Source organism: Numenius arquata, chromosome 2 (genome assembly GCF_964106895.1).
Source record: "Numenius arquata chromosome 2, bNumArq3.hap1.1, whole genome shotgun sequence".
NCBI classification, from domain to species: Eukaryota; Metazoa; Chordata; class Aves; order Charadriiformes; family Scolopacidae; genus Numenius; species Numenius arquata.
Window position 1 is genome coordinate 6,521,097 of NC_133577.1, and position 20,330 is coordinate 6,541,426.

General features: G+C 44.0%; 1 protein-coding gene across 2 annotated transcripts in view; it reads right to left on the reverse strand.

Annotated features, from left to right (window-relative positions):
* TXLNB (taxilin beta) overlaps positions 1-20,330 on the reverse strand; it is a 39,772-nt gene that overhangs the window by 12,049 nt on the left and 7,393 nt on the right. For both annotated transcript variants that reach the window (XM_074144402.1, XM_074144403.1), the window contains 4 exons: positions 19,936-20,027; positions 13,414-13,584; positions 7,087-7,281; positions 5,352-5,471 (listed from right to left, as the gene is read on the reverse strand). In XM_074144402.1, the coding sequence (XP_074000503.1) occupies positions 5,352-5,471; positions 7,087-7,281; positions 13,414-13,584; positions 19,936-20,027 (578 nt within the window). The remainder of the gene's footprint in view (positions 1-5,351; positions 5,472-7,086; positions 7,282-13,413; positions 13,585-19,935; positions 20,028-20,330) is intronic.

Sequence of the window (20,330 nt, forward strand, 5' to 3'; positions counted from 1 at the left end):
TACCAAACACTTATTTTACTGGTTAGGCCAAATATATTTTGGAAAAAGAATGCTAATGATAGCTTAAGAAATGACACATAAACAAGTTAGTCCACCACAGGACTTTCTTCTGTTGGATTAAATTGTACTGTTTAAAATAGCACAGTTGGGCTCTGAAAATATATTGAAAATAAAAGTACCGTGTAAGTCAATAGATCCTACTCTCATATTGGAAGTAAGAGGTGAGTAGAACCACGTGCAGAAAATGAATTTGATCATAGAATCATAGAATGGCTAGAGTTGGAAAGGACCTTAAAGATCATCTAGTTCCAACCCCCCTGCCATGGGCAGGGACACCTCTCACTAGAGCAGGTTGCTCAAAGCCCCATCCAGCCTGGCCTTGAACACTTCCAGGGATGGGGCATCCACAACTTCCCTGGGCAACCTGTTCCAGTGCCTCACCACCCTCACTGTAAAGAATTTCTTCCTTATATCTAATCTAAATCTCTTCTCTTCCAATTTAAAACCATTGCCCCTTGTCCTGTCACCACTCTTCCTGACAAAGAGTCCCTCTTCAGCTCTTCTGTAGGCTCCCTTCAGGTATTGATAGGCTGTTATAAGGTCTCCCCAGAGCCTTCTCTTCTCCAGGCTGAACAACCCCAGCTCTCTCAGTCTGTCCTAAATCCCTGGTAAAAACTTTTATTTGAACCATTTTGTTGGAAATAACACCTGGCAAAGAGCTGAAGACGTAGCCTACAAATGCTGATTGAACAACATAATGAATTCCCTCCCTGTCTCCAGCTATTTGTGGCACAAAGACCATCTGAATTAGACTTTGACTTTTTGCCCATATATATATATATAAGATCTAGAAAAATATTTCTTTCATCAATTTGCCCTTTTGACTTGGATCTACTGAATTTTTACCATCTACAATTTCCTAAATGAGAATGTTTTACAGCTCAGCTCAAGTATGCATTCTACGAAGAAAGACCATGTTCTGTTTGTTTTATTCCCGCCTCTTAATATTTATTTTGAGAATTTAATTTGATGTTTGGTTCAATGGATATTAGTCAAATTCGCGACTTTAGACCTTGTTGACTAAAATTTCAAACAGGTTGTGTCATAGCCAGTAAAAAGAGATTAAACGAGCCTAGGTTAAATGAGCCTCAGTTCATGCATTTGTTTTCTTGGGAGAGGTATGTTCTACACACACAAAAATAATTCATTTTTTTAAGTTTGGATGAAATCTGGATTTTTAAGTTTCATGTTTCTTCAACATCTACTTGTTTAGGTTTTGGGGTTTGTTTTTAGGAATTATAGGGTGTCTCTTGTGAATGATTTAACAAGAAGTCCTTTGAAAAACCTTCAGAGCTACCCAGTCTCTAGGCCAGTCATTATTTCCAAGAACTGGGCTTTTGTCTGTACTGCTTAAATCTCAGCTAGAATTATCTTTGTACCCAGTGTGCCTGGGACAATGAAAAGGTCCCACCTCCCTCGCCATGTCTTAAGCCACCGCACAAGAGACGGACAGAGGAGGCAAAGAAAAGTTGCTTCTTTTGCCTGCTAATGAAATCCTTCTTCTCTCCTACTGACTCACACAGCTTCTGCAGCCAGTAAAAATCCAAGAGTTAATAAACTCTTCTGTAGTGGAAGCAAGCCACAGAGAGCTTTGCTCAAATTAGCACGCGGTTTTATGCAGCCTGAGGTCATCTGCAAACACCAAGCTGGGAGAAAACGAATCAGGAGCACTGATACATTTATTAATAGGCTATGAAGTGGTAACAAGGAGGGTGAAGTATAAAGAAATGAATAAATATTGCATGTGGTGTTTACAAAGCAGCACTTCAGTGGAGTGTGGTGATGTTACGCCGTATTATGAGAGCTGTGAGAGCTGCTGGAGGCCCAGACAGTCACATCATGCTCAGGAGTAAAAAAGCCAGCCCCCAAGAACATACATTCCCATTTAATGACATGGATCTAGGGAGTAGCTTAATGAAAATTAAGCTCCCCCCTTTTTGCTGCCCGACTCTGCAAATTCCAATTATGTAGAAATCTGATCAATACCTTCCAGTCATATACTTGAAAGCCACAGAGGCTTTAAACTGCAATTAAATGCACATCAAAGTTTGTATTACAAGTGCTAAAAATACACAGTATGGGGAGGAAGTTCAAGTAGCGCTGACCAGTTATGTGATGGTAGTAAAATTATGTCCTTAGGTAAAGTTGACCCTTTGGGAAGGCCACACAGTTTGAACCATTGCTCCTTATAGGGAGCGCTTATAAAGTATCACTTTCTTAGTTGCATGTGTAGAGTGAATTGTGCCAGCAATGAGATGACCTGCCCACTGAGATGCGGTGTAGAGAGGCTGCAGGAGAGGACATCTCTCCTCGTCTGAGGTAAAGAAGTTTTGTACAGGGGCAAAGATTCCTACATGGAAGAACTGCATAGGAAGACATCAAAGTGAGCCTTCAAGGAGTAATCAAATAGATAAAAGAATATAAAACCAATAAATTTAAAGACATTTTCAAAATCCTGCAGCAAAAATCATGCACAGGGATGTAAAAAATGGTATGGAGAGAATCAGCATATAGTTCTGAAAGCCTTTCCCTCAATGACAGGATGCTGAAGTGCAGTAAGGCTCTGACTTTGCACATTACTGAGCTGGAGAGAGATACAGCCAAAAGAGAGGACTCCATCAAACCCACCTTAATTTCATACGAGCTTATATATACATTACTCCCACAGACACTAGCACAATAGTTGGTGGGTGGGACTAAGCGCTCAGCAGTAGGACTGAGGTGGGAGACGAGTGTAGGCCAGCAATCTGGGTGCTGGGCTACCTGTGATGAATCATGACTCCCTAATCGTGCCTTGACTGACTGCATGGCTTTTATCTGGTCACTTAAGCTCTTCAGCTAAATCTACCTTGCTCTGAGGTGATGTTAGCAATACGTCACCAGCCTCCTTCAAAGGCAGGAGTTTTAAGCATTAGCTTGGAGGGTGCGAGAAATATTCTTCGCGCACGGTGCATATCATTATACACCCACTTCTTGAGGGCTTTGTAGCTTGTTTTCAAACCTGTTATTTCATAGGTGCTAGTCATACGCACAGCAAAGCCACAAAGAAAATCCCCCACTCCCAAATGTAGACAGTGATGACTTTCACTGCTTTGAAAGAAATGAAAATAACAAAACCGTGCATATCAGTCCTGGATAAAACACACAAAGAAGGTTTGGCTAGAAACAGGGCCAGTCACAGGCAACAGGCAGCCCCAAAACTCATGTTCTGTGAGGCCCAGCAAGAAAGGTCATTGATATCAGGCTACATAAGTTCACTTTTCCACAGAGCCAATACCCTGTCTTTCACATCTTGTTCTTTTTTTTTTTTTTTCTTTTTCAGTATTTGAAATCTGGTACTTGGTAGCAAAACTCGCAGTGAATGCAGTAAAGTGAGCCCAAATTTGCTTTGTCGTTGTAAGAGATTTCTTGGAAGTGTTTCCTGGGGTTTGAATCTGCCGAGAATTAACTGTCATGAATGAAATTTTGGGTTTTTGGCTTTACGTGGGCCTCACAGTGAAAGGGAATAGCTCAGCTGGACCACAAATTGTCATGCAGTGACATGCAGATGTGCACACGGAGAAGCCCCAGGTCCTCTTCCCACTCAGTCATTTGCTGGGAGTGAAGCTGAGCAGGAGCGGGTGTCCCACCACTGGATCGGTGCAGAGAAAGAGGATAAATGCTCTTCTGGGCAATTTTTGGTAAGAGGTGTTTGTGGAAACACGCAGAGGTCTGTGTTTCCCTTGTGCTCTACCCACAGGGCTTAGAGCCCTGCATTTTCATCCATATTGTATGACACTTTGACCAGGCTTGTGCTAATGTATCTGTTTCCAGGTACGGGAAGGGGATAAATATCTTATCTTTAGAGCTCTCTCATTCTGCCCCTGAGGTAGCTGGAGGGCTGGTGAAAACCAAAGCTTTCCTCTAGCTGAAGGGAGCCTGTTGCTCCCCTTAAGTTATCTCAGCTGCTGCCACCGCTGCGAAGAGGGACTAGATGTCAGTGTTGAACCCCCATCCTTTGAAGGTGTTAGGATTGCTGTGAAACTACCAGGCAGCCCGAGAAAGTAAATTTTGGTCTGATTGAGTTGCAAAATGTGCGAGACCAGGGAGGAGTGCCCTCCTCCCATCCCAGCTGTGCCTGCAGGGGACACCCCTCCTGCTCTTTGCTGTCCCCCTGCTAGAGATGTCCCCTCTGCCAGGTTGGGAGGTCTGGAGCCCTCAATATAGAAAGGACATGGACCTGATGGAGCGGGTCCAGAGGAGGGCCACCAAAATGATCAGGGAGCTGGAGCACCTCTCCTATGAGGACAGACTGAGGGAGCTGGGGTTGTTTAGCTTGGAGAAAAGGAGGCTCCGGGGAGACCTCATAGTGGCCTTCCAGTACCTGAGGGGGCCTACAGGAAGGCTGGGGAGGGTCTGTTTACAAAGGCCTGCAGCGACAGGACGAGGGGCAATGGTTTTAAGTTGGAGAAGGGGAGATTTAGATTGGATATTAGGAAAGAATTCTTTACCATGAGGGTGGTGGAACACTGGAACAGGTTGCCCAGGGAGGTGGTTGAGGCCCCTTCCCTTGAGATATTCAAGGTGAAGCTCGACGAGGCCCTGGGCAACCTGGTCTAGTAGGGGGTGTCCCTGCTGACTGCGGGGAGGTCGGACCAGATGACCTTTGGAGGTCCCTTCCGGCCTGGACCAATCTATGAATCTATGAATCTATGAATGGCAGAGGAGGCTGTTGAATGACCCCAGACCCTTCCTGCCTCAAAGAGGCCCTGGCAGACCAGTGTGGGGAGGGAAACCTCTGCAAGAGAGTAAAAGGAGGCTCCATCACAGCAAGCAGTGGCCTGTGGCCTCCTCCACTGGCAAAACCGGACCCACAGGAGGATGTCTGGGGAGGCTCTGAGCCTGGGGGGATACTGGCCTTCTTTAATCCTATGTTCTTGCTCTCTCTGACTGTTTAAATGTGCTCATTTTTCATGTGAGGAGACGGAGTATCAAATATCTGAGCTGTTTGAAAACCAACGGCATCACCTGCCCTGACGTCAGGATGAATCAACTGCGTAGTGACGGTGAGTGAGCTCAGAGCAGTCGGTGCTCGAACCTCCCGCTCTGCAGTTTGTCTCAAAAACTGCAAATGCCAACGAAAGCAGCCTTTCAGTGGCTGTTCCTTTACATCGAGCATTGACAGCAGCAATAAAAATGTCTCTGCTACCACATCCCAGCTCGGACCTGAAGAACCAATATATTAGTGGAACAGCATGCAGGGCTTGTTTTGGCCTAAAGTTAGATAAAACACATATTAGAAGGATAGGTACGTATTCCTTTTCTTTCTGATGTCGCTCCTCGGCTTCCTTCATCATTTCCTGTGACTGCTCCAACTTGGCATCCACCAGCTTCTGCTGAAGTTCTCTGTGCTTAAATATTTTATCAAGGTGCTGTAAGAAAATGAATTCTACTGAATGCACAGGTTTAATTGCATACGCAGACCTTCATGCTCATGCATGTACAGCTATCTCCTGGAACACTTGTGGGACAAAAATATTGCGAAACAGAAGACTCCCAACCTACTGCAATTACTAAAAAACTGCAGTGCTGATAAGAACAAACTGTGCCAGAATTTGCATGGGAAGGGAAACCTGTTTCTGTTATCTATTTTGATTTATTATAGCAAAAAAAAAAAATTTAAAAAAAGGGCTTTAGCGTCTTTGCCAGTTCTATGGTCTACATAAAAGTCATCCAATATAACTGCAGATCAAATAATTGCTCATCAATAATAAATATACAGGGGGACACGATTTTTTGGAGCTGTTAAGTGGCCAGCAGATCTGAGCCACTGTGAGGATAAATGTGTAAAGGTACATTGAGCCTGCAGTACTTGGGAGCTTGAGCACAGCTCATGGCATCCTCTCTATAAACACAAGCCGCCAACATTCCTTTGGCACAACATGGGTTTGGAGAACTTGGGTGAAAGCACGTGAGTGGGGACATGGAGGAGATCAGACCAGATGAACCAGATGCAAATCATCTGGCTCCATGGTGACCTTCAGGAGGTAAATGTTGCTGAGAGCTCTCTTCACTCTTGCTTCATTTAGATAAAATTCACAGGAGCAAATATTCTGAACACATGCCTCTGCTTTACATTTTCTTCTCATATAAACCACAAGACAGGAATGTACATTTCCTCCGTTCAGCATAAGACCTCATCCAGGATGCGACAGATTTGGAAGTGCATGTGTCGTATCGGGCATTCCAGATTGCAAGGACAGATTACTTATGTTTTATTCAGTATGATAATGCTGCCTGGTTGCACTGAGGCTCACAATAAACGTATTTAGAAACAATATAAAGACCCATTGTGATATTTGTTAGCGTTTGTCATAAAATTAAAAAAAAAAAAAAGGGAGTTTGGGATTTTACTGGAGGCTTTTTTTGTGGCAAAATTTTATGACCAACTCTAATGTTTACAGAAAGAATAATTTCCCATCTGTCTACTATCTGCTAGATCTTATGGTCAGCACTGTGCCTGTAAAGAAGTATCTATTCCAATGCAAAGAAGGGCCTCCTTTATCTGTCTTCTTCATGTTCTGCTTCTGCGGAAGGGTCAAAGCATTTACTTCAGAGCAGCCTGTGTCTGGAGGGAACAAAAGTATATTTGCTGTCACCAGCGGAGCAGGCTGCCCAAAAAGATGGGAGCTGGGAGGTGCTCGGTGGGGACTTGGGGTGGGGGAGAGAAGGAAAGGGGTGCTGGGTGGCTCCCTGGGGATTTGGGGGAGCTGTGCGGGGGCTGGGGGGCAGATTAGCAGGCAGCTGGCACATCTGGCTGCTCAGGCGCCTCAGCCCCTCTCCCCAGAGTGGCTGGCACAACTCCTTGGCCGTAGAGTTTGCCAGGCGGAGTCCGGCGGGCTTGCTGCATACATAGTGGGGTGCTACCCCACCAGGCACGTGGTGGGGGCTACCCTCGTTATCTCCACTGGACACCCCAAACAACAGCTGATGGGGAGGACAGGCTGGCCATGCTCTCTGCTTCCCCCCCCAGGGCGCTGCTCTCACCTCTTCCCGCAGCTCGTACTGGTCGATGATGCTCTTCAGCTTCTCTGCCAGCTCCGTGTTCTCCTGGCAGAGCTTCATGTTCCTCTCGCCTTGCTGCTCAATCTGAGCCTGGATTTCACTCAGCGTGCCCTGGAAATGATTAGCTATTTCTTTCCTCTTCTCCTCTTCCTCCCGTGCCCGCTGAATTGTTTCCTCCTGTTGTTAAATGGGAGAGAACGGTGTCATGTAAGAAAGATGCATAATAAGTGGTTCCAGAAAGATACTGTTTCAGAGTAGCATAAGGCTTCCCTTTGAAGGATTATACGTGTTTGCGTTCCTCTTTGGAGATTTTCTTGCTTTCATCTGCTCCAGCATTAGGCATGATTCTAAATTTACAGAGCAAATTACACAGTGGCCTTGAAAAAAATTAGGGAAGTAAGAATTTGCATTTATAAAGATGGATGTAAAGCAGAGTTTCAGATCAAAGCAAGCCTGGGAAAAGGGACATACACGCATGTCTTGTTTCATGATACTGCAGCACAGCTTTTGCTTTGGAAGAAGAATTTAGTGGAAGTAGTCAAAAGATCTTTAATTGAAATTCTTTTTGATTGAATTAAAAAAATCACACTTTAAAATGCCTCCTTTTAACTAGGAATCCTCATATCAAATTTATGGTCTTTGGGATTTTCATTTTTGAGCGAAATCCTTCACTTTTTGCAGAATCCCTCCCAATTCCTCAATTTTCCTTCCCTAACTTTTTAACTTACGTCAACATTTGCACGAATTTATTAGGTAGGAGAGCCTGTGGGCTGCTTCTTACAGAATCAAAGCAGAGAATCAGAATTTTGCCTGGAGAAAGACTGATGGACTTTATTTTATTATTTTTTTTTACCAATTATTGAAATTCTGGTTTGGGTTTATTTATGTAAAAGACAATGCAGAGAGAATCTGGATTCATTGCTTTGGATCCAGAAATATAGACTGTTTTGATTCCCTACTCATTTGCTTCCAGGGCAGTCTGCCCTTCTGGGGAACGTAATCCTGACGTACAGTGCCTAGGACCAGATCTGCTGTAGTTACAAATCATGCCTGAACGATGTTAAGAACCCACTCCACAGCATGCAAATGGCATACTCTAATAAGGTTTCAACTAGCATAGTAATTTACATAAAAATCTCTGATAACACTGCATATGGATATTTTCTATAAATACACTTGAATAAAGCCTTAGCTGACTCTAATAAGGTATAATTTATTTCATGAATGTGACATAAAAGGCGTTGATTCAGATCTTGCTCTTAAAGTAAGATGAATACCAAATGACCCAATTTCTACTCAGCACGCGCACCACGAACCTGATTTTGGACAACTGCTGTTCAAGGTAAGGGACACTTGTCCTGCTGCTGACCGGGGAGTCATAGAGATGACAACACCTTGGGTGGTGGGAGGAAAGTCTTCCAGCCATTAGTCCTAATAATACTGTAGTGCACAGAAATCACCATGAAGCCCTGCTGTTTACACAAGAACACGTGTGTGCACTCACAAACGCAGTAAAGCAAAGCGGGAGCCCAGAGGAACTCTCCCTCTTAAGAGGAAGAGAATTACAGATGGAGGTGGGCAAATGTCTTGGGGGGTTCCTGGTTCGGTACCTGGGTTGGAAATTAGACACGTGAAAAATTTGCAGCAAGATGAAAGAAAAGCTCTATAATTATATTTTTTTTTAATTGATGAGGATGATTTTGAGTTAGCCTGAAATATTTTGCTTGATGAGACATTGAGCTGTGTTCTGTTTGTAGTTACTTTTTGTTTAACTCTTTTTAGGATAATTTTGAAACAGAAATGCTCTTCCAAAGTAGAGTTTAAAATGCATTCCTAAAATGAAACATTTCACTTTCTTTTGAAAGGGGATGTTTACAAACAATGTAATCCTTTTTATTTTGGTTCAAAACTTTGCCAAATTTAACTTGAATGCCTCGATAGTTTGGGCCAAGTCAGAACTCCATTTTATCTCTAATAGACTGTTTTAAAAACTGCTCGTGCCTCTTTGTTCTCCATTGTAGAGACGCAGCGCTGTGCAGGGAGAAGAGTCACTTAAGCAGTCAAAGACAGAGTGAGAAATTGAACTTACATGTCTGGACTCCTATTTATATAGCTTCGAAACATCCTTCTTCAAAAGTACTTTATTGTTTCAGTGGACCAAATGGTGTTATAACATGTCACTGCTGTGATTTATAGCTCTCTGGAGTAATAAATCCAGCTGAATATAAAACAAAAAAACCACAGTGGCTTGTGTGTAGGTCACACCGCACAGTTCTGTTACAAGGTGAAATGAGACATCCTCAGAGTACCAATCATGAAAATGGAAAAAAAAAAATAAAAATCCTGTGTTACTCAGAGGATCTTATTTTCTGCTCATCCTCTATTCAGAGGTGGAATAATTATACAGAGCACAGAGACAACGCAAAGATTCATGGATAAAGACACTGAGCCAGGAAGCATTTAGTTGCAGGGCACAGTATTTCTCTTCTGCTTCAGGGAGAAAGATATTTGAGGAGGATATTTGCTTGGGGTGGGGGGTGGGGGTCTGGGCTGTGTCCCAGGGAGGTCCTCAGAGTCCCTCATAAGATGGCAGCGATTTGTTAAATCCTTGAGATAGTGATGGGTCTTTGGAGGTGTCTGCTTTAAACCCAAGCCTTTGCTAGTCGTAAAAGTCCACGGCCGAGGCTGCACCAGCACTGGAGCCAGGGAGGGGGCTGGATGCCCCCGGTGCCACCAGCAGAACCCTGTGTGTCTGCCAGCTCTGCTCCAGGGCTGTGGGACCAACTCCTCTTCACCCATCTCGCCTGGTCAGGCACAGTTTGGCAAACCCCAAATCATCGGCATCACCCAGGTTTTATTATCACAAGGCTACAGCCCCAACTCTCTGCTTATACCTGTGCCTGTAACCTGAAAAAATGCACCTTCTCCCAACAGATTCCTTAGTCCTTCCCATTTTAAGACCCCATATCCTTAATTTTTCCCCCAAACTGGAGGCTTGAAGACTGACTTCTCTTTTGCGTTACTGCTGTTGCAGCTGAAGTAGCTGACTGCAGTCCAGAGCTCCTGGTTTGCTTGGTTGTAGGGAGCAGAGCAGAGGGTGTTTGGGGTGGTGACTTCTCAGCATCATCATGGTGAGTTCATGACATGGAAACCACGCTTGGCCTTGTCAGCTGCCTCAATCTGTGCTTATTCTTTTAATAGCTTTAAGTGTTCGGTTTTAGTGAGAAAAACAAAGGATGGTAAATTGTTTTTAGATTTCCATTTGTGGAAGACTAAAGTCCAGCCATAAACTATCGTTCCTTTTCCTCTGTCCTTTCTTAATCTTTCTGCTCCATATTGACTCTATCAAAGATATATTCTTGTTGTCCTACTGCAATCCTGCTATCACTCTCGTGATTTACTGCTAAAAATGTAAGGATGCGTAGAATGAAACCTTGTAAAATTAAGAACAAGGATATTTTGCAGTTTGAGATTTATCACTGGAATGTGAGGATATTTGCAAGGGCAGGATTGTCTCTGGTCCTTGTCCCTCTCTGGGGTGACTCAAGAAGACCGTGAGCCTGCTGAAGTCATATCAGCCGAGCTGATACGAGCGGGGACTCCTCACTTTCAATGAACCGTTCTCTTCATTCCCAGGCACCGCTGTCTGAGCCAATTTGGAGCTGAGCCCATAATCAAAGCTGTTGACTTTGTATGAAAGTCATTGCTTAACGCCTGGTAGCAGGAAGGACAAGGGACCCGAGATGTTCATGTCACTACAAGACGCTAAGTAGCCACCAAGCTGTCAGATAATTGGCAGAACGCGAACACCACGCAGAGAAGTGAGTTGCTGTTGGTCTTAGCAGAGCTGCTCTCTTATTGCAGTGGGGAACTCATTCTGCTATTTCACGAGCTGCTTTTCTTGGAGGGAGAATTAAACATCTGTTTTCTACTGTGAAGTATAACTGCAAGGAAATAATCTGAATAGCTGGACTGTAAGTGAGTCAGATTGTGAGGCCGGTATCCAATACTAACCAGAAATTTCTCTCCCCTGATCTGCCCTGTGGATTTTCAGCACGGCTCCGCATTGCATATTCATCACCACTTGGCTGCACCCATCTCCAGTTAATGGGAATTCCACACACCAGATGAGTGAAGACGACATTTACATGACGTGATGTGCATATAATGTACCACATGGCAACTCAGAGGAGGTTCGTGATCTGGCCAGGCCAGGTTTCTCCTTTGCTATTGAAATGACACAATCTCCTACAGTTTTTTTTATTTTCCATGCTTTGGAACATAATCAGAAGTGCTAATCCCAAGTGCTAAAAAATTATGAATCAGCTTCTCTGTCCTGCCAAAACCAAAATAAAAATTACTTAAGCAGGAGATTTTAAAAGTAACATTTGATGGATTCTCCTGCTTTGGGCCCTCTCAGTACAGTCATAAGCAAAAGAAAATTGCACTCATTTAAATAAACAGAAGATGAGATTCTGGAGATTCACAGATCTCCAGGAGCTAAATCTTAAAGGCAAATATTCCAAGAATTATGTTAAAACTCTTAGAGAGACAAAACCAGATCAAGACATTGAATGCCTTTATTTATTAATTTAATCTTTATTCATTCTACAACTGTATTTTTTCTTACTGTCTTATTTAACTTCGTTTTTTTTACACTGAAAGCACAGGAACCAGAGGAAAGCTGGTATTCTGGGTTTCTTAAAAAGTCTCCAGATACTTAGAAAGATGTGGTCAAAATCTGAACACTTCTTCCTACTACAAGATCAGCTCAGGTACCTTTCCTGGCTCACCTGGCACAGGTAGAGGATAAAAATCAGAATTGAGTCTGAAACTGATAGGTTTTTCTAGGGAATCTAGTCTCAAAGTAAAACAGTCCAACAAGCAGAAAGATGTTGGAAAGAGACTTTCCTAAATGTAAAGATTAAATGTGTAACGAAGTATTTATATGGAAAGAGAAAGGAAATATCGTGCTCTCTGATAGTGAGAATAATAAGCGTATGGTAGCTGGGAAATCATGTGAGGAATTCGTCAATACCCGTTCCAAAAATGTTTTTCAAATATATATTTTTCAAAGTTTTTCTCTATACCCCAGCTTCCACTGATTTGTTCCGCTGATATGATTTGTTTTAGAAATCTCAGTTAAGTCTTTGCAAAGCACTGTACGCTCTACTCTTAAATCACTTCAAAATTGGCTTGTATTTCTGCTGAAAGATTTTGCCAAAAGACAGTCCGGTAAATCAGTGTGGATCAGTATTGAGGTACGTAGCCTAGGTCTGGTACAAATCACAGGCAAAATATAATTGGCGCTACCAGTTTTGCGCTGCTATACCTGAGCACACAGAGGTTTGCTTCTGGTTTTCCTAACTACTTGTTAAACTCCTTTTGTCCTTCTACTAGTGCTCAATTTGAGCATATATGTGGCTGTTCCCCCTCCCAGCGATATTCTTACCTAGATACAATGAAAGTCAGAGCCAGACCCTGAAGGCCCCGCTCCTGAGCTGGTGGAAATGAATGAAAATCCATTACAGTTAATAGAGGTTATATCAGGTGAAATTCTTGCTGCTGAGAATTCCTATCTGTAATTCTATACATAACTATATCCCCATAAAGAAGGATTTTGAATAGATCAAAGCAGGGGCTTTTTGTGTAATAATAACATCACCATTACTAACGTACTCAGAAAAAAAGGGAAGATCACAACAGAAATATACTTCTTGAACCTAAAATTTTTCAAGAAGCATAATCATATTATAAATTTCACATTTAAATGGTGCAATGAACCAAGCAATAGGCAGACATGGCATATGGATCCCAGCCTTTTGACACTCCTGAAAATTTCCTTTTTGAACTCTTTTGACTCTCATAATCCAAATGACTTCCATAAACAGCGTTGGCATTCTTCCTGTCTTGAGTTTTGACATCTTGAGGCAAATATCCTGATTTACTAACCCTCACAGATCACTTGAAAATGCCCAAATGCTCAAATTATGTGAAAACACCTGGAGCAAAGCTGGTGTTCCTATTCTCCTATCCATGCACATGTATTCCTATCTGCAGTCTCAGGGACCTGGTCTGTTGGCACCACTGGTTTTCTCTGTGCTGAGCTCCCTGATAACACAAGGAGAGGGCTTACAACTAATGTGGGCAAACTCAGTGTCCAAGAGCACCTGGATATTTCCAAACGAGGAATAATGATATATTGCACGTGCAGATGCAAATGTCTCTTTGATTTCGTACCAGAGCAAGATGGGAAGACATCAGCACCTTCTTCCCACCCATGGGTATCTCGGTAAGGCCATCACTCACCTTGAGGTTCTTGTTGTGCCTCTGGAGCTCCCGGCAGAGGCTCTCAAGCTTGCTGCGGGCAAGGATGGCTCGGCTGTGCTCGCTCTGCAGCTGGTCCTTCTCCTTGGTGATCTGGGCCTGCCTCTTCTGCAGGTACTTGAGCTTTTTCTGCTCGGCACGATGTTCTTCGTGCTGGGCAGGGAACAGGGATTAAAATGAAATAAGGAAGGACAGGAAAGAAAATAAAATTAGCTCTTTTGGTTTGAGGAAAGTCTTCACACTTTCTGAACTTCTTAGGAAATGTTTTATGTTTATCAGTGCTAACGGGAGAGGTGTGAGTGACCTGGAGGGAGTCCCAAGCCTTCTTGCTGCAACAGTCCCAAGTGTCCTGTGGTGTGGGTGGGTGAACGTAATTTTTAATACTCTTGTCACACCATTTCAGCCCTTCCTTCCTTGGTTTGAATTTCTTTGAAGGGCAGCTGTGAGGTTTTTATTTTTGTTTCAGTGTTAGGAACTAGAGCAGCCAGTAGCGCTTTACATGGTGAGATTTCTCCAGATCATGAGATAACGTAATAGTTGCTTGTTCTGTTTTGCAGCTTCCTGAAAAAGAAGAGGCTTCCTAGATACCCAGGAACTGGTTAGAAAAAACAGCAGCAAAAGAAGCACTGGAGACCAGGGATGCTTTCTGTGTGTGGGCTTTGCTGCTGGTGGAGGAGAATGCTCTTCAGGGAAGAATTCCCCAAAACGATGCTTGGGCACCTCCTCTTGCTTGTGAGTGCACGTGGGACCACCCATCAGTTGTGTTTCTGGAGGTGCCATTATCAACAGGGGTGGGTGGCAGGGAATCAAACCTTTTTCGGGCTCTTCATCTCCATGTAATTATTGACAAACATATGGATAGTCCCTGACGTTCACCTGGGAACTTTCCTAGAGGGCTGGTGGGGAGGAGGGTGTATTTGGAGGAGGGGTGAAGGGCAGCCAAAGAATTGCGAATAGCTGTCCCTACACAAACTGGTCATTTCTTCTGACACGTGCCTATTACCGGCTGCTTTGAAAAAACTTCCTGCACTGCAAATTAACATCCTAACAGACATGCCAAAGAAGCATTTCACCTCTGAAGCTTTTAAAGATTTCACCTCCCGTTCCAACACCCAGCAGCCCTCCTCGCTGTATCACAGGCGTGCATATATTGCAAAATATTTCTGAAGCCCAGACGTTTTCTGCTTGAAAAACAGCAGCACGTGAGCTGCAATGTGCAAACCTTAATAATAATAGCTGCTATTATTCTTAGATTATCTAATAATATGGTACCACTAGTATTAATTATTAACCCCAGTATGACTGGGAAAGTTTGTGAGTGCAGGGGAATGATGTGCAGCTCAAACACGGCAGTCAAGAGGCATCGTATTTTACACTTTCTCTGCCTGAGGATGTGTTTTCTGCAGATGTTCTGTAATTTATGCTTACAGTAGAGAGCTCTATGTATTAACAGTCAAGTCACAGCCAGGCATACCACAAAACAATGCAATCACCAGCTTGGAGTATATTTACAGTTTATGCCCAACTTTCAGCACGTGTATTGTGTGTTTTTACCCCAGCAGATCAAAATAGGGGCTTTTGCATCTAATCAAGCTGCACTCGTTGAAATAATTTTTCTAGTATTGTAGGGAAAAAAATAGCCTCTCTGTAATTAAGGCTGAGATTCATTTTCCTTTATAAGCTTGATTTTGGCCCCTTCCCCTTCCCTCTTAAAAACACAAAAAAGGTTCTTTTTGCTTCACATTTTGCATGCGCAGCCTGTGCTGAGCGGATAATAATTTATCCAAATTTTTAGATGATTCAACTCAATCTGTGCTTGAGATGGGGGGCTTAGAATAAAATAGGTCTTAATTGTGATATGAGAAGTGTTCCAAGCTTTTTGCTCTTTTTTTTTTTTTCCCATAAAAATGACTTGCGCTAGAAACTTATATTTCAAAGTTCTCAGGGATGTCTAAGACATGGTGTTATCTTTGCACTGAAGAAAGGAATTCACTGGTAAATAGGAATGACAAAAGGGCTGCCAATGATAAATATTTATGATTAGTTAATAAAATATTAGCTAAAATCAGCTACAAATAGAAGGAATTATGGTTTTGGAAGGCTGTCCTAGAGAGATAAACTCTCGATTTAGGAAAAAAAGTTTTATCTTGACCCCACTGCAGACAATGGCAATACTCATCTTTATTTACTAGTGTATAGCTCTTGCACCCAGCACTTGTGAGACCCTCAGACCTCTGAAAATAAAATGGTCACAAACAATTCTGCAACAGCTCTTTATGGGCAAAAGCCGAAGTAAAGCCCAGTCTGCTTTACTAACCCCAAACACTCTGCCTACACCAGTACTAGTGAATATGTTCTTTGATAGCAAGTAGCATGGCATGGTTTGTGCCCAAATGGCTACACTGCCTTCGTTCCCCATCCCCACAGGCTTCCTTCACACCGGCCCATGCTCTTAGACTCATAGAATCATAGAACGTGTTGGGTTGGAAGGGACCTTTAAAGGTCCCTCTTCCCTGTTGCCTTCTGTTTCCTGGTGTACCCATCACCATAGACTGTCCCAGGGCATGGGCTGACAGTTAAATAGCTTATAGGTGGCTGTGAGGAAGCGCTGGTGCTCCATAGGGTCTCTGAGTACAGGCACCCTCTTAAGCCACAGCCAGCAGCAGATCTATCTAATGGAGATGAAGACATTCCCAGTCCCCAGCTCAGCCTTGAGTCTGGCTGCACCTTCCCCTGAGCCATGCTGCAACAAGTCCTTGTGTCACCCACACGGCCCAGGGAGCCGATCTGGCTGGAAAACAACTCAGCAGAAGCAAAAAGTGACCTGAAGCGTGTGACGGGGATGGACAAGAGGGAGCAGAGAGAGTGGTAACTGCTACAGCCAGCTGCTGACAGGTTATTAATCACACTACACCCCTCAGCCCTGCTGACCGAGCAGTATAAGGCTTTCTCCAACAAGCTTTTGGTTTTATTTATTAAATGATTTATTTTAGTGACATGGCACAGGATGTCAAAAACGAATGCTCAGTGTTTAGGTTTTAGCACCTTTGTCCTGCATGGGTTGCTGGAAATATGGACCCCTGTTTTATACAGTGCTCTGATGATATTTGAATGCAGTGGAGAGTACACTATACAGGAAGAAGAAGACCTATTTCAGTTAAGTCGTGGGCCTGAAGTGCCTTTAAGCATGAGCTAAACAGCCTGAGCCCAATTTATGAAATCAGAGGATTTTACATGAAAAAAAAGGAAAGCTGAATTTCACATTAGGATGAGACATGGACACATCTGTGCATAAAACCAATTACAAAGTCAGTGTTCTGCTTGGCATATTTTTCAGCACTCCACAAACTGTAAAATGCAGCAGTCTTTTCATTTGTAAGATTTCCCCAGCTTATGGCCTTACAGCCCTTTAACTACTTAGAAGAAAATACTTGATCCGAAAATAACCCATGAAAAGTGTAGAAAGAATGGAGTCAGGAAGCTGGCATTGTTACAGGGGTAACATTATGGTGCCAGAGGCTTCCACTCTTCATTTCACTGTGTTGTGATTTCTCTCACAATTAGCCTCAGTACTCTGTTTTCTGATTTTCTGCTTCCTAACATTTTATACTAAGCCCTGTATTATTTTCATTTTGATTAAATCACTGACACATAATTTAAAGCAGCACTCACATACAGAGTTCCATGCAGAAGGTGAAGATGGGAGCCCAGACTCTAGTCCCCAGTGTGGGTCAGATCAGTAGATTTGCCTTTAAGCACAAATATTCTGCCTTATCAGCTTTTTAACCCAAAGTCCAGCTTGTTTTTCCTCACTTTTTACTTCTTTTCTCCTTCTCACCCATAATTCATAGATTCATAGATTGGTCCAGGCCGGAAGGGACCTCCAAAGGTCATCTAGTCCGACCTCCCCGCAGTCAGCAGGGACACCCCCAACTAGACCAGGTTGCCCAGGGCCTCGTCGAGATTCACCTTGAATATCTCAAGGGAAGGGGCCTCAACCACCTCCCTGGGCAACCTGTTCCAGTGTTCCACCACCCTCATGGTAAAGAATTCTTTCCTAATATCCAATCTAAATCTCCCCTTCTCCAGCTTAAAACCATTGCCCCTCGTCCTGTCACTGCAGGCCTTTGTAAACAGACCCTCCCCAGCCTTCCTGTAGGCCCCCCTCAGGTACTGGAAGGCTGCTATGAGGTCTCCCCGGAGCCTCCTTTTCTCCAAGCTGAACAACCCCAGCTCCCTCAGTCTGTCCTCATAGGAGAGGTGCTCCAGCCCCCTGATCATTTTGGTGGCCCTCCTCTGGACCCGCTCCATCAGGTCCATGTCCTTTCTATATTGAGGGCTCCAGACCTGCACACAGTACTCCAGGTGAGGTCTCACCAGAGCAAAGTGGCAGAATCACCTCTCTGGATCTGCTGGCAACACTTCTTTTGATGCAGCCCAGGATGTGATTGGCCTTCTGGGCTGCGAGAGCACATTGCCTGCTCATGTCCAGCTTCTCGTCAATCAGCACCCCCAAGTCCCTTTCCTCAGGGCTGCTTTCTAATACCTCATCCCCCAGCCTGTATTTTTATACTGAGGATTGTTTCTTCCCAGGTGCAGAATCCTGCACTTGCTTTTGTTGAACCTCATGAGGTTCATCTGGGCCCACCTCTCCAGCCTGTCCAGGTCCCCCTGAATGACATCCCGTCCCTCCGGTGTATCGACAACACCACACAGCTTGGTGTCATCTGCAAACTTGCTGATGGTGCTCTCAATCCCTCTGTCTATGTCTTTGATAAAAATGTTAAACAGTACTGGTCCCAGGACGGACCCTTGAGGGACACCACTAGTCACTGCTCTCCATCTGGACTTAAAGCCATTGAGTACCACCCTCTGGGTGCGACCATTCAGCCAATTCCTTATCCACCGAACCGTCCACCCATCAAATCCGTATCCCTCCAATTTGGCAAGTAGAATGTTGTGAGGAACTGTGTCAAAGGCCTTACAGAAGTCCAGATAGATTACATCCATAGGTCGCCCCTTGCCTACTGACCTAGTCACTTTATCATAGAAGGCCACTAGGTTAGTCAGGCAGGACTTGCCCCTAGTAAAGCCATGTTGGCTGTCCTGAATCATCCCCCTGTCCTCCATGTGCCCAAGCATGGCATCCAGAAGGATCTGTTCCATGATCTTCCCAGGCACAGAGGTGAGGCTGACAGGTCGGTAGTTCCCAGGGTCCTCCTTTCTTCCCTTTTTAAAAATGGGTGTGATGTTTCCTTTCTTCCAGTCTGCAGGGACTTCACCTGACTGCCATGACTTTTCGAATATCATGGAAAGTGGTTTTGCAACTTCATCTGCCAGTTCCTTCAGGACTCTGGGATGGATTTCATCAGGTCCCATGGACTTGTATGTCTTTAGATGCCTTAGGTGATCACGTACCATGCCTTCAGTTATAGTGGGATGGACTTTGTCACCTGGATCCTCAACTTGTGGGCCATCAATACAAGAGCTAGGAGGAGAGGGGTTGCCAGTGAAGACTGAGGCAAAAAAATTATTGAGAACTTCTGCCTTCTCTTCCTCCATTGATACAAGTTCCCCATTGCTGCTCTTTAGGGGGGGTACATTTTCTTTAACCTTCCTTTTCTGGTTAATGTACCTGTAGAAGCCTTTCTTGTTTTTCTTTATGTCCCTTGCCAAGTCCAATTCTAGCTGTGCCTTGGCCTCCCTGACCTCATTCCTACACAGCCAGGCAACATCCCTATACTCTTCCCAGGATGCCTGTCCCTTCTTCCATTTCCTGTGTAGCCCCATCTTACCCCTTAGTTTGACCAGCAGGTCCCGGCTCAACCATGGTGGTTTCTTGCCTTCCTTACCCAATTTCCTACATGTTGGGATTGAGATCTTTTGTGCTCTATGGAGAGCATCCTTAAAGATCTGCCAGCTTTGTTCTGCTCCCTTGTCCCTAAGGGCAGTTTCCCATGGGGTCCTATTTACTAACTCCTTGAAGAGTTGGAAGTTCGCTTTCTTAAAATTTAGCGTCCTGATGGTGTTCCTCTTGGGCTTCAAACTTCTTAAGAGAGTGAACTGCACTAGAGCATGATCACTGCAGCCCAGACTGCCTTCAACTTTGATATCCCTGATGGCCTCACTTGCATTTGTGACCAACAAGTCCAACAATGCATCTCCTCGAGTAGGGCTGGTGATTTCTTGTCTCAAGAAGTTGTCGTCTAGGCACTCTAGAAGCTTCCTGGAGTGCCTGCAGCCAGCCGTGTTGCTTTTCCAACAGATGTCAGGGTGGTTAAAGTCACCCAGCAGGATGAGAGCCTGTGATCGTGATGCCTCTTCCAGCTGGAGTAAGAAGGCTGGAGTAATAATTGATTATTTAACCCTGGCAATTATTTTGGGATTCACTTAACAGGAAGGACACTACGGCTACATGAGGTTTGACCATGCTGTATGGTCATAAGCTTTTTATACCTTCCTCTACAAACAGTTTGCATAGAAGGGAACCAATGCTCTACTAACCAGCTCAGCATACTTCTTAAATAACAGGTCCATCTTCTCCTCTGGAGTATTCAGCTTGTTCAAGCTTTGCATCAGTAGGGTGGCTTCCTTCCCTTGAAAAAGAAGCAGAAATTTGATGGTAGAAGTAGTTTGTAGCTCATGTACTGCTGTGAAATGGACATTAGGAAAAAATTCTTCACAGAAAGAGTGGTCAGACACTGGAATAGGCTGCCCAGGGAGGTGGTTGAGTCACCATCCCTGAATGTGTCTAAGAGTCGTTTGGATGTGGTGTTGGGGGATATGGTGTAGGGGAGAACTTTGTAGTGGAGGGTTGATGGTTGGACTCGATGATCCCAAGGGTCTTTTCCAACCTGAATGATTCTATGATTCTGTGATTCTATGAAACTGGTTGGTTG